Source organism: Carica papaya, chromosome 7 (assembly GCF_054855325.1).
Source record: "Carica papaya isolate Zhongbai chromosome 7, ASM5485532v1, whole genome shotgun sequence".
NCBI lineage: Eukaryota > Viridiplantae > Streptophyta > Magnoliopsida > Brassicales > Caricaceae > Carica > Carica papaya.
In genome coordinates, this window is record NC_142315.1 from 3,426,393 (window position 1) to 3,443,018 (window position 16,626).

General features: G+C 42.5%; 2 protein-coding genes across 2 annotated transcripts; one reads left to right on the forward strand and one right to left on the reverse strand.

The window, feature by feature from the left end:
- Nucleotides 1–11,557: 11,557 nt before the first annotated feature.
- LOC110822585 (Late embryogenesis abundant protein (LEA) family protein) lies at nucleotides 11,558–12,676 on the reverse strand. Its single transcript, XM_022052717.2, has 2 exons — nucleotides 12,444–12,676; nucleotides 11,558–12,336 (listed from the first exon to the last, which is right to left on the reverse strand). Exons 1-2 carry the CDS (start codon nucleotides 12,576–12,578, stop codon nucleotides 11,803–11,805), a joined length of 669 nt encoding a protein of 222 aa, XP_021908409.1. The 5' UTR covers nucleotides 12,579–12,676; the 3' UTR covers nucleotides 11,558–11,802.
- A 535-nt stretch (nucleotides 12,677–13,211) lies between these two features.
- EMB3113 (Ribosomal protein S5 family protein) lies at nucleotides 13,212–16,239 on the forward strand. The gene is made up of 2 exons (XM_022052683.2): nucleotides 13,212–13,957; nucleotides 15,824–16,239. Exons 1-2 carry the CDS (start codon nucleotides 13,275–13,277, stop codon nucleotides 16,071–16,073), a joined length of 933 nt encoding a protein of 310 aa, XP_021908375.1. The 5' UTR covers nucleotides 13,212–13,274; the 3' UTR covers nucleotides 16,074–16,239.
- Nucleotides 16,240–16,626: the final 387 nt, after the last annotated feature.

Sequence of the window (16,626 nt, forward strand, 5' to 3'; positions counted from 1 at the left end):
GTCTAAAACTTGTTTTATTTACATTTGGCAACAACATATAAAACCATTATTCTTGTGGATTTTGTTTAAATAGAGAAAAGTATATCGATGAAATTATAAATTTTATTGTATTTAATTTACTTTAATTTTATGTATACTATGTGAAATTTTTAACTTTCGATTTCTCTTCCTTCTCATTCTTGATCTCTCACACCTTATTTCATTTGTCCACCATGTAACGACCCCGGAAATTTAAAATGAAATGTATATTAAAAATATCAAATGCGGAAGCGAAGTCAAAAATTAGATTAACATCCCTTACACTAAAACCAAAAACGTGCTCACAATATAAAAGATCAAACTACCTAAAGGAGAAACTTGAAAGTAAAAGCTACGAATATGACTATGGAGTCTTTAGGCGTCCCCTTCGTCGTCCTCCTGCGGAACCGGCTCGGGAACAATGTCTTCCTGATCTGAAATGATTAAATAAGGAATGAGCTACACTAGCCCAGTAAAGACATCACGATATCTCACCGTCACGGAGGTAAAAGTGGGTAGAAAACACAAAAAGACCAATGGAGCATAATTTACAACAAATCCTTTTATCAATAATAAAACCTTTACCATTCACTTACCTCAGCGAAATTCATGAAAACAATATACGAAAGCAATAACATCATCATCATCATGAAATCATATATAAACTGTATAACATAACACTTATCAAGCCTTTCGTAATTCAATCGTTACACAACATATTTTCCTCATTTATCAGCCCACTAGTATCCATGGGGATCCATAGGGGTCCCACTACCCGTTAACCCTTAACACTTGAAATCAGATTCCAGGGCCGTCCCCATACCCCGTCCGGTATGAGCGCCAAAACTATAAACCTCATTACCCCGTCCGGTATGAGGGTGAAACAGGTCGTCCCCATACCCCGTCCGGTATGGGCGCCAAAACACATAAGATCTCCATACCCCGTCCGGTATGGGAGACCACAATCCCGGTAGGGTTCCCTACGGACCCGGTCCATCCACCATCTCCCAGGATATCTAGTCAGGCTGACCACATTATACAATTACCCATTTACATAATCTTTCATTCTCTTTTCCCTCAGTCAGCATTATCAATCCACATACAAACAAGCAAACGGTAATTTATGTCAAACAGACAACATACAGCATCAATATCCCAGTCATTCAATCCATAATCAGTAAAACAGTAAAATATGCACACAAAACTATAAAATGAAAACATCAAACCTCATACTGCATTTAAAACTGTAAAACAGGCCAAATAAACGTTAACCGTCAAACACACTAGACTCGGGCTCCATTAGCGACCTTAAGCAATTTCACACATTCGTTGATTCATGGAATACCGTTTTATCATTTATTGAACTTTAATACCGTGATAGGAGATAGGGTGAGGGGTCCTTACTCGTTTCGGGGTCCAAACACGGCTTCACAGTGCGCCTACAGGCTGTCCCTAATTTTTCCTGAATTTTTCTCGGAGAACTGAAACGCACTACTAGTACCTGCACGTGTTCCAAAAAATCCCAAATTAGGCCCAGGGCCCCTTTCAGCCAATATCGCAACTCCGGCACGGCGGCACCGCCGTGCTTCGGCGACGGCGCCGCCGCTTGCGGTGGCGATTCGCCTCGGTTTGGCCGTTTTCGGCCGTTTCCGACCGAATTCGTCCACACTTGCATCGATCCTTGCGATTAAACAACTCTAGGGCCCTCGGGAGGCCAAAAAATTATGGAAAATCGAAGCTTACCGGCGGCGGTGCTCTCGGGTGCGGCGGCTCTCCGGTGAAGTTCGTGTTTTGGTGATTCGGCTCTGATCGACCTGTAGAGAAAAGAATGGTGATCACGGTGATATAAAAATTACATTAAACGGAGGCCGGGAAGGGCCTCATCGGAGGCAAAAACCGAGGAGGGGCGCGGCGGTGCCGCTGGGTTTCGACCGGGATTTTGGCTCTGATTTGGCCACAGGGGAAATCAGCGTGGAAAAATGAGTCGGGGGTATGAAATTTACCTCGATCGGGGGTCGGAAATCCCTCCGGTGAGGCGGCGGGTGGCGGCGGCCGGCTTCTGGTTCGTCTTCTCCGACGAGGGCAGGCGGCTAGGGTTTTGTGGTCTGGTGTGGGGGTCTTATTTATACCCTTTTGCCTTTTGATCTCAGCCGTCCATTTTGTTTTAATCTGAGCCGTCCGTTTTTGATTGAATCTGGGTCGTCTGTGCGATTGCATCTGGGCCGTCCGATCGCACGTTTGATCTGGGCCGTCCGATCGCGCATACGCGGATCGCCAACGTGGCCCGTCCCGGATCGATGTGGTCTTGCCACGTGGCAGGTCCCGGTTGGCCGGGACTGCTGACTGGGTCTGCTGACGTGGCCCCTTTTTTTTTTTCTTCTTCAATTTCCCGGGCGCTACAACTCTCCCCCCTTAAAGAAATTTGGTCCCCAAATTTGTCTCGTTACTCTTGATCGAACAGATGGGGATATTGGGCCCTAAATTCTGATTCCAGCTCTCAAGTAGCCTCCCTGGGCGTGTGGTTCTGCCACACGACTTTTACTAATGATATTTCCCGGTTGCGGAGTATTCTGCTCTCTCGGTCCGTGATACCGACCGGTACTTTTTCATAAGACAAGTCCTCTCGGAGTGGAAGCGGTTCATGAGCCAAGACATGAGAAGGGTCCGGATTGTACTTACGTAGCATAGATACGTGAAACACATTATGAACCCGATAGAGCTCAGGAGGCAGTGTAAGTCTGTAGGCAGTGGTACCAATTTTGTCTAAGATTTCAAAGGGTCCAATATATCTGGGGTTTAATTTTCCCCTCCTGCCGAACCTACTAATTCCCTTGAAGGGGGTGACTTTAAGAAACACCCGGTCGTCTTTCTCAAAGGCCATGTCTCTCCTCCGGGTATCAGCATAACTCTTCTGCCTACTCTGAGCTGTCTGGATGTTCTTCTTGATCTTAACTATCTTGGACGTGGTTTCTTCTACGAAATCCGGGCCAAACAATCTTCTATCGCCCACTTCCTTCCAACAGATCGGTGACCTACACGGACGCCCGTATAGTGCCTCGTATGGGGCTATACCGATGCTTACTTGGTAACTGTTGTTGTAAGCAAACTCTATCAGGGGTAGGTGGTCGTCCCAATGGCCCCCGGAGTTAAGGACACAAGCTCGGAGCATATCCTCCAGCGTACGAATTGTCCTCTCTGATTGTCCATCGGTTTGGGGGTGGAAGGCAGTACTAAGAGACAGCTTTGTTCCCATAGCTTGCTGGAAACTATTCCAAAACCGAGAAGTGAATCTGGGATCCCTGTCGGATACCACTGTCACTGGAACTCCATGCAGTCTGACTATCTCCCGGATATACATTCTTTCCAACTTGTCCAAAGGATCAGTCATCCTGATGGCCAGGAAGTGGGAAGACTTAGTGAGTCGGTCAACAATTACCCATATAACATCATGTCCCGATCGTGCCTTGGGTAGTCCCGATACGAAGTCCATGGTGATGTGTTCCCACTTCCACTCTGGAATCGGTAAAGGCTGAAGTAACCCGCCCGGGCGTTGATGTTCTGCTTTGACCTGCTGACATACCAAGTACTTAGATACAAAGTCGGCTATATCTCTCTTCATCCCATTCCACCAGAACCGAGGTCGCATAGTTTGGTACATTTTCGTACTTCCTGGATGCATGGCGAACCTTGAACTATGGGACTCTGTCATGATGTCTCTTTTTAACTCACTGTCGTCTGGGACACACACTCTGTCCTTGAAACGAATCAATCCGTCGGCAGAGATCTGAAATTCTAAGCTCACTCCATGTTCTGCATCCTTCTTGCGGGTTACTAGGGCGGGGTCGACTAACTGGGCTTCCTTTATTCTTTGGATTAACTCGAGTTGGACTGCTAGGTGGCCCAAACATGTGACTCTCTTCAGATCTCGCAGGCGAACCTGCTGTGTAGCCCCAATGAACCTACATTCTAAAACCATCAGATGGGCTAGGGTGCCTGCACTTTTCCTGCTGAGGGCATCGGCCACTACGTTGCCCTTACCTGGATGGTATAGGATGTCACAATCATAGTCCTTGAGGAGTTCCATCCACCTTCTCTGACGCATGTTGAGATCCTTCTGAGTGAAGATGTGCTTCAAACTCTTATGATCGGTGTAGATTTGAAAGGTCTCTCCATACAAATAATGGCGCCAGGTTTTCAAGGCGTGTATGATTGCGGCAAGCTCCAAGTCATGGGTAGGATTGTTCTTCTCATGATTCTTTAGCTGTCTAAACCCATATGCTATAACCTTTCCATGCTGCATTAGGACACAACCCAGGCCCAGATAGGAGGCATCACTATAAACTGTGTACCCTCCTGATCCACTCGGTAGAGCCAGCACTGGTGCAGTAGTCAGTCGCTTCTTCAACTCTGAAAAACTCCTTTCGCAGTTCTCATTCCATTCAAACTTTGCATTCTTCTTTGTGAGTCGGGTTAGAGGAACTGCTAGACTAGAGAACCCTTCGACAAACCGGCAGTAATAACCTGCCATCCCTAGAAAACTGCGAATTTCCTTAACTGTTGTCAGCCTTTCCCAACCAAGTACCGCTTCAACCTTTTCGGGGTTCACCGACACCCCTTCCTTCGATATAACATGTCATAGGAAGGCGGTTTGCTCGAGCCAAAATCCACACTTGCTCAACTTTGCATACAACTTCTTTTCCCTGAGTACCTGTAGGACTTGGGCAAGATGATGAGCATGTTCTTCCCTACTTTTTGAGTAGACTAAGATATCATCGATGAACACGATGACAAATTGATCCAAGAATTCTCTGAAGATCCTGTTCATTAGATCCATAAAGATGGCCGGGGCGTTGGTTAGCCCAAACGGCATAACCAGGAACTCATAGTGTCCGTACCTGGTTCGGAATGCCGTCTTGGGGATGTCTTCTGCTCTCACTTTTACCTGATGGTAACCTGATCGTAGATCTATTTTAGAAAAGACCTGTGCACCCTGCAACTGATCGAAAAGGTCATCAATCCGGGGAAGAGGGTACTTGTTCTTAATTGTTACCTTGGTTATCCTTCTGTAATCAATGCACAGTCTCAACGTTTCATCTCCCTTCTTTGCAAAAGTAACCCCGGCACCCCATGGGGAAACACTGTGTCTAATGAAGCCCCTGTTTTGTAGCTCAGTGATCTGTTTCCTTAGTTCTTCCATCTCGATGCGGCTCATTCGGTAAGGAGCTACCGAGATGGGCTGGGTTTCTAGCTGTAAGTCTATGGTGAACTCGACCTCTCTGTCCCCTGGTAGACCGGGCAGTTCATCCGGAAATACGTCTGGAAAGTCTCGGACTACTGGAATCTCTTGGATACAAACTTATTTCTTGGGTTTACCTAGTTAGAGAAAATACAAGATTAAGGCACTGGGAATTAAGAAAAAAAAAAGAATTTGCCATTAAGGGAAATCAGTACCGAATAATTTTATTAACTTGTAAATGGCTCCTCGTTGGGAGGATTAAATACAATCTTTTTGTTAAAGTAGTCTATGGTGGCGTGATACGCCGCTAGCCAATCCATTCCTAGGATTACATCAAAATTCCCTGTGTCTAACCCTATCAGGTCTACCCTCAATTTCCTATCTACTATCTCCATGGCACATGCCCTGTAGACAACCTCTCCTAGAAATGTTTCCCCCCCAGCGGTAAATACAAGCAATAATGAATCAAGTCTATCAGGTGATACACAAATTTTGGAAGCAAGAACATGTGAAATAAAAGAATGTAATACACCAGTATCAAACAAAACATGAGCAATATGGCCAGAGATAGTATACATACCATGTACCACGTCCGGGTCTACGTCGGCATCCTTCTGGGTAAGGTTGTAAACTCTGCCCTGGATTGGAGGCCTCCCTTGATTCTGGTTCCTAGGGCACTCCCTTGTATAGTGCTGGGCACTGCCGCATATGCGACAGGTGTTGTTGAGGCGGTAGCAGGGTCGGTCCCCATGATCCCTGCCGCAGTACTGGCAGATCTTCCCACGTGCTGCCCTCGTAGCCTGAGGAGGGGCCTTGACGGCGGGTCTAGGCCTCTTACTGGGTTGGACAGGCATGGTAGGTGCTGGCCTACGGAGCGGGGCTGAGGGTCGGGAACTTCCCGCTAGCTGAGGGCGGGTGTCGAAGCTCCTTTCTATGATCTGCGCCTTTGCCAGGACTGCCGAATATGTCTCGAGCTCCATCACCAGTAAGTGCTGTCTGATCTCCGGGCGGAGACCCCACTGGAATTTCCTGGCCTTTCGGCCCTCATCCAACAATGTCTCCGGGGCATGTCGGCCCAACTCCAGGAACTTACGGGCATACTCCGACACTGTCATATTTTCCTGGACCAATTGAGCAAATTCCATTTTTTTTAGATGTTGGATGTGTTTAGGGAGATACTCCGCATGGAAAGTCGCTAGGAACTGCTCCCAAGTAACTGGTGCAGGCAGGGTGGCCCGCTTGAGCTCCCACCAGCGTACTGCTTCCCCTACCAGCATGTAGGAGGCAATGGCAGCCCTCTGCTCAGGAACTACTCCCAGGGTCTCGAAAGCTCTCTCAGTCTCTGCCAGCCAGTATTGGGCCTCTTCGAAAGAGGATCCCCCTGAAAAAGTAGAAGGGTTCAGTTTTCTGTACCTCTCTATGAAGCCGGGGTCGATCAAGGGAGGAGCGGGGTCCCGAGGTAGAGGGACTGGGGCCGGCTGAGGGTGAACTGGGGGACCCTGTGGTGGCGCCTGCTGATGTGGTGGGGGCACTGGAATGTGCTGTGGCGGCACCTATTGGTACTGTGGCTGTGGTACCGGGTCGTACCGCGGCTGTTGTGCCGGGTGGTACTGTAGAGGAACAGGCTCCTGCCGGGGTGGCTCGGGATCAGCCTGCTGTAGTGGGGGCTCAACCTGCACTAGCGGAGGAGGTCCCGGTAACTCCCTTCTCTCCTCTTGCCTTCGCTGGGCAGCTACGAGAGCCTTCACCATCTCGAATAGTCTATCTAAATCCTCCCGAAGTGAATTATCTGGGGCCGCTCGGTTTAGTGGGGGCCTTTCTCTCCTCATTCCCGTGTACCTGCATTCACAAGGAATGATTGAGTAACGATATATCGGTGAGTATTTCTCTAAGGCACTATTGTGTAAGGGATGGGTTCAAGGAAATGCGGCTCTGATACCAACTGTAACGACCCCGGAAATTTAAAATGAAATTATATTAAAAATAGCAAATGCGGAAGCGAAATCAAAAATTCGATTAACATCCCTTACACTAAAACCAAAAACGTGCTCACAATATAAAAGATCAAACTACCTAAAGGAGAAACTTGAAAGTAAAAGCTACGAATATGACTATGGAGTCTTTAGGCGTCCCCTTCGTCGTCCTCATGCGGAACCGGTTCGGGAACAATGTCTTCCTGATCTGAAATGATTAAATAAAGAATGAGCTACACTAGCCCAGTAAAGACATCACGATATCTCACCGTCACGGAGGTAAAGGTGGGTAGAAAACACAAAAAGACAAATGGAGCATAATTTACAACAAATCCTTTTATCAATAATAAAACCTTTACCATTCACTTACCTCGGTGAAATTCATAAAAACAATATACGAAAGCAATAACATCATCATCATCATGAAATCATATATAAACTGTATAACATAACACTTATCAAGCCTTTCGTAATTCAATCGTTACACAACATATTTTCCTCATTTACCAGCCCACTAGTATCCATGGGGATCCATAGGGGTCCCGCTACCCGTTAACCCTTAACACTTGAAATCAGATTACAAGGCCGTCCCCTTACCCCGTCCGGTATGGGCACCAAAACTATAAACCTCATTACCCCGTCCGGTATGAGGGTGAAACAGGCCGTCCCCATACCCCGTCCGGTATGGGCGCCAAAATACATAAGGTCTCCATACCCCGTCCGGTATGGGAGACCACAATCCCGGTAGGGTTCCCTACGGACCCGGTCCATCCACCATCTCCCAGGATATCTAGTCAGGCTGACCACATTATACAATTACCCATTTACATAATCTTTCATTCTCTTTTTCCTCAGTCAGCATTATCAATCCACATACAAACAAGCAAACGATAATTTATGCCAAACAGACAACATACAACATCAATATCCCAATCATTCAATTCATAATCAGTAAAACAGGAAAATATGCACACGAAACTATAAAATGAAAACATCAAACCTCATACTGAATTTAAAACTGTAAAACAGGCCAAATAACAGTTAACCGACAAACACACTAGACTCGGGCTCCATTAGCGACCTTAACCAATTTCACACATTCGTTGATTCATGGAATACCGTTTTATCATTTATTGAAATTTAATACCGTGATAGGAGATAGGGTGAGGGGTCCTTACTCGTTTCGGGGTCCGAACACGGCTTCACAGTGCGCCTACAGACTGTCTCTAATTTTCCCTGAATTTTTTCCGGGGAACTGAAACGCACTACTGGTACCTGCACGTGTTCCAAAAAATCCCAAATTAGGCCCAGGGCCCCTTTTGGCCAATATCGCAACTCCGACACGGCGGCTCCGCCGTGCTTCGGCGACGGCGCTGCCGCTTGCGGCGGCGATTCGCCTCGGTTTGGCCGTTTTCGGCCGTTTCCGGTCGAATTCGGCCACACTTGCATCGATCCTTGCGATTAAACAACTCTAGGGCCCTCGGGGGGCCAAAAAATTACGGAAAACTGAAGCTTACCGGCGGCGGTGCTCTCGGGTGCGGCGGCTCTCCGGTGAAGTTCGTGTTTTGGTGATTCGGCTCCGATCGACCTGTAGAGAAAAGAATGGTGATCACGGTGATATAAAAATTGCATTAAACGGAGGCCGGGAAGGGCCTCATCGGAGGCAAAAACCGAAGAGGGGCGCGGCAGCGCCGCTAGGTTTCGGCCGTATTTTCCAGTCGTTTGGCCGGGATTTTGGCTCCGATTTGGCCACAGGAGAAATCAGCGTGGAAAAACGAGTCGAGTGTATGAAACTTACCTCGATCGGCGGTCGGAAATCCCTCCAGTGCGACAGCGGGTGGCGGCGGCCGGCTTCTGGTTCGTCTTCTCCGACGAGGGCAGGCGGCTAGGGTTTTGTGGTATGGTGTGGGGGTCTTATTTATACTCTTTTGCCTTTTGATCTCAGCCGTCCATTTTGTTTTAATCTAGGCCGTCCGTTTTTGATTCAATCTGGGCCGTCCGTGCGATTGCATCTGAGCTGTCTGATCGCACGTTTGATCTGGGCCGTCCGATCGTGCATATGCGGATCGCCAACGTGGTCCGTCCCGGATCGACGTGGTCTTGCCACGTGGCAGGTCCCGATTGGCCGGGACTGCTGACTGGGTCTGCTGACGTGACCCCTTTTTTTTTTTTTTTTCTTCTTCAATTTCCCGGGCGCTACACACCAACTATATTAAAAATAAAAGTCGTAAGTTACTAAAGTAAAAAGCCAACATCAAAACTGAATTATTTATCGAGTCACCAATTTAATGACACATAGAAAGCTTCTAAGCATAAAGTTATGGGAACGGATTTTCACCCATGAGCCAGGACTTGGAAACCACAATATTATTGAACTTAAAATCTTGAAAATATTAACTTTAACTGGTAAATTAGTATAGAGATTTTACTAGAGTCAATACATGACAATAGTTACGAATCAAGGTTATATGATATAATCTTATTTAAATGACTTATCAAGTATCATAATAACAAGTTAAAAAATTAAGTATATCTAAAAACGTGTTATGTATTTTAGAACATTTGAGTTGACAATTAGCCTACTGCATGTAGTCAATGTAAACTAGTCAATTTTTTACTTTAAAGATATCTTTTTTTATCATAATCATACAATTTTATTCAATGATTTTATCAAAAATCATATATATTTTTAATAATAAAAATTATAAAGTGATTGATTAAACATAATTTTTTATTTTTGATAATTTTTGAATCAAAATATATTTTTTTTTATCAATTTAAGAGTACTATTTCATTAAAAATAGTTGTGAGATTTTAAGTAGGAGAAGGGTAATTTCAACTATTCAAATTGAAGAGGGTGGACGTCCAAATGATTTAGTAGCTATTATTATTATTTTCATAACAAATCATCTCACGTGCTGTGATGTCATTAACAGTTCTAGGTTTGCGTCAGCCTGAGTTGGGTGGCACGTGGCAATCCTACATGAGAGAGTGAATAATGGCTGTAATGACGTTACCGTCTGTTAGAGGTTACAACTGCTCCACTATTGCGTATCAAAACGATAGCGTTTTACTTCCAGTACCCACGGCTGACAACTAGAAGACAATTTTATATCATCTATCCCGCAGGTTCATTATTGTCCATGTCCATTGCAATTGATTGCTCCTTATTTTGTGCCACGTGGCACCTCCGCTTGATGGTGATCATGATGATTCACTTAACGTGGGGTCCACTCACTCGTGGTGGGCTGTTGACCGTACTTTCTGTTGTTTGACTGTTGGGCTTAAAAGATTCAACCCATAGGTAGCTTTAATTATTGATATTTTTAATCATAATATGTATCTGGGCCTATATTTTCTTTGTTTATCATGTTTTTTTTTTTAATATTTAATTTACTTATTATTTAGATAAATAATAAAACATTTTAATTATGAAATTAAGATTCTTATTTTCAATTTTAAGTATAATATAAATCATTAAAGTGTTCAAAAAATAATCTCTTGTAATTAATATATAACGTGGATTACACAAGTCCGACAAATTTTTCTTTCTTAGAATTTATTCTAATGGGGGGATATTTTCTTCCACAATCCCCGTTGTGTACTTGCAAGGGGAAAAAAAGAATACTACAAGGTATCAAGGGGGAAAAAAATTCCCTATCCCCATTAACTAGGGAATTTGGTTTCTCACATTCTTGTCTAAAGTAAATTTTTTACTCCTCTAGGAAAAACAAAAACAAAGCTTTTTTGTTTTTCACTAGGAGTGGAAAAATTAAGAGTATATTTTGACATATTACAATTTCACTTTTTCTTTTGGTGTTAGTCAATCCAAGTTATGGGTAGGTTTGGTGGTTAAATTTAAAAATTTTGAATCGTAATGCCAACAAAGATAATGCTATTGAATCTAAATGTGAATTCGAATTAATGAGAAAAGCGAAGAATGAAGTGAATTCTCTTATGGAAAAATCATGCTTCGCTATGCATGAGAGTTGTCGTATTTTCTCATTTAGACTTCTGACTTATTTTGTTCCTGTAAAAATTAGCTCGCCATTCCAATTCTTACCAAGACTACTTGTCCCCACCCCCCACAACTTGTTGCAGTATTGAAGTTGAGTTTAAAATTTATTTCTGCGAAACTGCCTCCGACACCTCTCTAGAGTAGGCCTAGTTTCCCACTCAAATGCATAATGAAACTCTAGAAAGAGTATGCAATTAAGCACAACAAGTCATTCAACCCATTTTTGTTGGTGTATCCATAGCCCCACCAAATACTCCATATGATTCGTATAATCATTGGAAATTCCTTGTGACAACTAAAAATTAAAGGAGTTGCATGCTAAAATTAGGCATGATAAAAGTTGTATTTGAAATTTCTTCAAACTACATGTAAATTTCCTTCAAGAGATATATGCAGATAAATTACTTCGTTCGAAGTGGTAAAAACTATTTCTTTTTAACGAAATTAAAGACTAGATAATTACCATCTCAAACGTTAACTTATTCTCACCCCCATCATTACCTAATTATTTCTCATTTACTTTAAAAAAACAAAAACCCACATACTCAAATCCTTCTTCAAGTCTTCTTCTCATTTCTATGCTTGTCATCTTTTAATTTCTCTCCTTGCCGCCTCCTCAAGTCAGTAACGTCTTCTCCCGTTGTCGTATCCTCCTCCGGCGGCCCCACAACAGTCTCCGTGATCTTCCGCGCCGTGTCCTTCGCCGATTCCCACGCTCCTTGCACCGTCTGCTTCGCTTTCTCCCCCACGCTATGAGCCGTCTCTGCCGCCTTCTCCTTCACACTGTGCGCACCCTCCTCTGCTCTTTCCTTGACTTGGTGCGCCGTGTCCGCCGCTTTCTGGCTCCCTTCCTTTGCCTTCTCTTTCGTCGAGTCTGCGTACTCTTTCGCTTTCTCCTTCGTCTCCTCCGCATACCCTTTAGCTTTCTCCTGTGTCTCCTGCGCGTACCCTTTGGCTTTCTCCTTGGTTCCTCGAGCGTAATCTTTGGTGTCCTCCATACTTTCACTCGCTTTCTCTTTAGCTTTATTCATCAAGTCTGATGCTTGCTCTCTTGCTTCTCTGTCTCTTTCATCTTCTCCTGCACCTCTGCCCTGAACTCAAAACGTCCATATACATATACATATGCATATAGTCATTATATCTATTAAGCATCAATAAAGCACAAACCAGGATTACTTCAATGGCTAGTTAATTTTACCTCTGCGTATTTGGAGGCAGAGGTGAAAGAGACGCGAGAGGCTTTGCGCGATGATCTTAGAGGAAGCGAAGTTGCTCGAGGGAAAGCTTTCGAGAGGTTCAACATGGTGGTTTTGGCCATGAACATGGCTGCCATTTCAATGGATATGTATATGTATATGTATGCGTATATGCTTCAATCCCCCGAACGGTATGTTCTGATCTCTTTCTTTCACTGTTGTAATTTGCAGTTGGGGTTTCGGCTATGGTGCATGTTATAATGAGAAATAACGTAGAAGGTGGCGGCATAGCAAACAGACACGTGTCCGCAATGATGCCACGTGTCTGAGCGGTCAATAGTTTTTCTTTATGGAGAGGACAGGTCAGTTCTTGATCTTTCCCACGTTTTTGAATTTCCTAATTTTATATCTAATAAGAAATAAAAATAAATAGTTGACAATTTACACGTGTTGTAATGATTTTTGTAATTGGATATATTGTCAAATAAAAATAAATGGCGTTCTTATAAATAATCAATTTAAAATATATTAATTAATTTAATTATTATAGTAATATTTATATTTTTAAAGAATTAATTAACAATATGGTAATATTTGTTTTTCTCCATTTAAGTCTTTACTCCTTTGACAAAAAAAGAAAAGTAAATTTATTCAACTCATTCATGTGATAAGGCAAAAGGGTAAATTACAAATTTCCAACTTTAACCTTCTCTTGTTCTTCTTTTTACCAAAGTGCCATCCCATCTCCCATCACCATTTTAAAGCCCTCTCCATCTCTCTCGCTGTAGGATAAGAAGCCTTACCGTTCTTTAATTCCACTGATCACAGCGCCAATGGCGACAATAGCAGCTCTCTCTTCTTTCTCCTCTCTCTCCCTCCATACCCACAGCTCCCGCCTCTCTTCCCTCTCCACAAAACCCACCAAATCCCCATTCTCTAACCTCCCAAGGCCCTCACCTTTCTCTCTTTCCTCCCCTGCAACAAAACCTGCAACCCTCTCCGTTAGAGTCAAATCCAGCGAAAATGATACCTCCTTCTTCGAAAACGTCGACACTGAAGCAGACGACAATGTCTACGACCCCCCGCCGCGGCCCGAGGGTTTTGTTCCCCCTCCTTACTTTGACGAAGGTCCAATGGAGACTGAGGAAGAAATCGCCGCCGCTTACGAGGAGATGTACGGACCTGCGTACAGCGGGGAGAGTGTGTTGGGAAATGACATATATGTTATGGATTCTAAGGTGAAGAAGGCGAGTGGGTTTGGTAAGGTGAAGAAAGAGAAGCCGAAAGATGGGTTAGAGGAGAGAGTGGTTCAGGTTAGGAGAGTGACCAAAGTGGTGAAAGGAGGGAAGCAATTGCATTTTAGGGCAATTGTGGTGGTCGGGGATAAGCAGGGGCAAGTGGGTGTTGGCGTAGGGAAGGCTAAAGAGGTGATTGCGGCTGTGCAAAAATCGGCGGTGAATGCGAGGAGGAATATCGTCAGTGTTCCTATGACTAAGTACTTGACGTTTCCCCATCGGTAAGCTACCTCCTTTTGTTTTAGTTTTATTTGTTATCTTCCCCTGCATTTAGGATTAGTGGGTGTGAATTAATTTTGGATATGAAATATGAATTTGTGAACTTCCTAGTTGACTTATTTTGATGGGAACCTGTTTGAAGTTTGTGGATGGATATTGTAAACTGTTAGGATTCATGGGTGTGAAGAGAATGAGAATTCAACGTTTGAATTTGGGGAACTTGATGATTTAATATTGTTTATGTGCGAGTTTTCTGGTTTTTGGTTGGGTATTATTCTATGGTTTTCTGGTTATTTTATGCTTTGAGGATACAAGGGTATAGTGATATCTTGAATTGAAATACGAAAATTGTCTGATGAAACTAACATTACAACTGAAGAACTCTGGTTAAATTAGTGAAAAGTGTTTAGTTCCTAGTTCCTGCGCCTGCGTTTGTAAGTTTGGAGTTTGTGGTTTGAGATAGGAGGTCAAACTTCATTTGAAACCTTGTTTGATTTAACTCCATTTACCCAATGAAGATTTGATTTCTTCCTTCCCTTTAGAATGATTTGGAATTCTTTTGATTTATCCTATTTATCAAGATCTCTTCTGATATTTGGATGTTTTGATTCTCATGATCGACAATGATTTAATATTCCTGCTTTCCTGTAAATATGTAATAGTACAGAGACAGGTAGCTTGTTCCAGAAAACTGATGATAATAGTTCCTTACAAGCATTTGCATTTCGAAGTTATTTATGTATTGTCCTTGAGTTAAATTAACAGCCTTGTACCCACCACTTTCATTTGGATAACAGGAAATGGTCTCTTTTTTTAGCTTCTGTTCTTGATTATTGAAATTAATGTTAAATTATAGCTATTTGTAGTGACTATGAGGCTCCAATGTATAATGGCTCTTAATCGTTGAGGATGATGTTGAGTTATGGCTGTATGCGGTGGCTCTGAAGGCTATGTTAGATTATGTGGTGGCTATGAATGGATCTTAACAGATTCATTCGTAAATTAAATTCTGATAACTATTTTGTTAAAGGGTGTTTGAGATTAAGCAAAGAAATGCGGTTAAAGCAGATGGATTCTTATGTAAAAGATGAGCAGTTATGTATTTGGATAAAGTATAAATTGCAAACATAAAGTTATTTTTTATAAAAAATTAATAAAAAATAGATTTACTATGGATATCTTATGACTTATATCATTATATATTGTTTAACTTTAACTAGACATAAAGTAGGCATTTAATTAAATTTGTTATATAAAAAAAAAAAAGATCCTTCAAATTTTAGAAATAGGGTGTTTATTTTTTCCTTCCTAAAGTCACCTTTAAGAATATAACAAGCACTTTTTCACCAAATTGGGGGATTGAAACAAATACTTAAGAATAAGCAATCCCAAGCACCCACTAACTTTAGAAGTGCAGGGGAAAAAATTTTTAGGGCCTAGTTTAGTGACTAAAATGGTATTTGCCCTTATTTTAACATAGGTGTCGAGTTGATATCTGGTTGAATTATTCTCATGTAATTCATATTTGGAGGAGGGATATGATTATCATATTCAGAGTTTATGGTTCTTGAGTAATGTAGCCCTTTTGTCTGCATTAATAGTTTCGACATTTGTTAAAAACTTTTGATATATCCTTTCAGAGTAAATTGTAGGATTTGAAAGATTACAAAAGAATTCTGCATAAGTAGTTTCTACTTGGAGGAAGCCTTCCAGATTCAAGGTGTACATGATTCTCTTGGCTACCTTGACTCAATCTAGCTTTCTTATTGAATAGTGAAGGCAATTTTTAAGGATATATGTTTGAGGGACAAAGTACTTCCAAAGTAAAAATCATTCCTTTCTTGATTGTGTTTATCAATGACTTACAGATCTGAGGGTGACTATGGGGCTGCGAAGGTTATGCTTAGACCAGCTTCACCAGGTACAGGAGTGATTGCTGGAGGTGCTGTAAGAATTGTTCTGGAAATGGCTGGGGTTGAGAATGCTTTGGGAAAGCAACTTAGAAGTAAAAATGCACTGAACAATGCGAGAGCAACTGTTGTTGCAGTCCAGAAAATGAGACAGTTCCGTGATGTTGCTCGTGAGCGTGGAATTCCCATGGAAGAACTCTGGAAGTGATTGATTTTCTACAACCAGCTCCAATTTTCTTTTGACAATCTTGTGTAGATCATGTACAAGAGGATTTTGTATTGCAATTCAGTCTAAAACAAAATTCTTTCTCATCCACAGCTTTTGCCAACTCGGAAGTCTGTGATTTTTTCTAATGAATATCAATTCTATCTTATACGCAAGGTTCCCATACTTCACAACCATTCATCACAGGAGATTCGATTAGACCATGAGGATCTTCTTCATTTTTCTGTTTCACGACTAATGGTCTATCTCAACTTCCAATGTAAATACAGAAAAGGACTAACAACTATGAGAGTAGTAAAGATAAATGATAAAACAAATAGTAGGTTCTTTGTTTTTATGAACTAGAGAAATATCCCGAGGTTCAGAAAACCTTATTTAAGCTCATATCAGTTTTTCTGGTAGTAACATTTAATTTCTGCAGTATGCATGTATAACTCAAGAACTTCTGGATTTGTAATTTCCTTAAAATGGTCAACCCAGTAGAAAATAAATCAACATTTTATATTAACTCAATTTTGAATAAGCTTTGAAGATT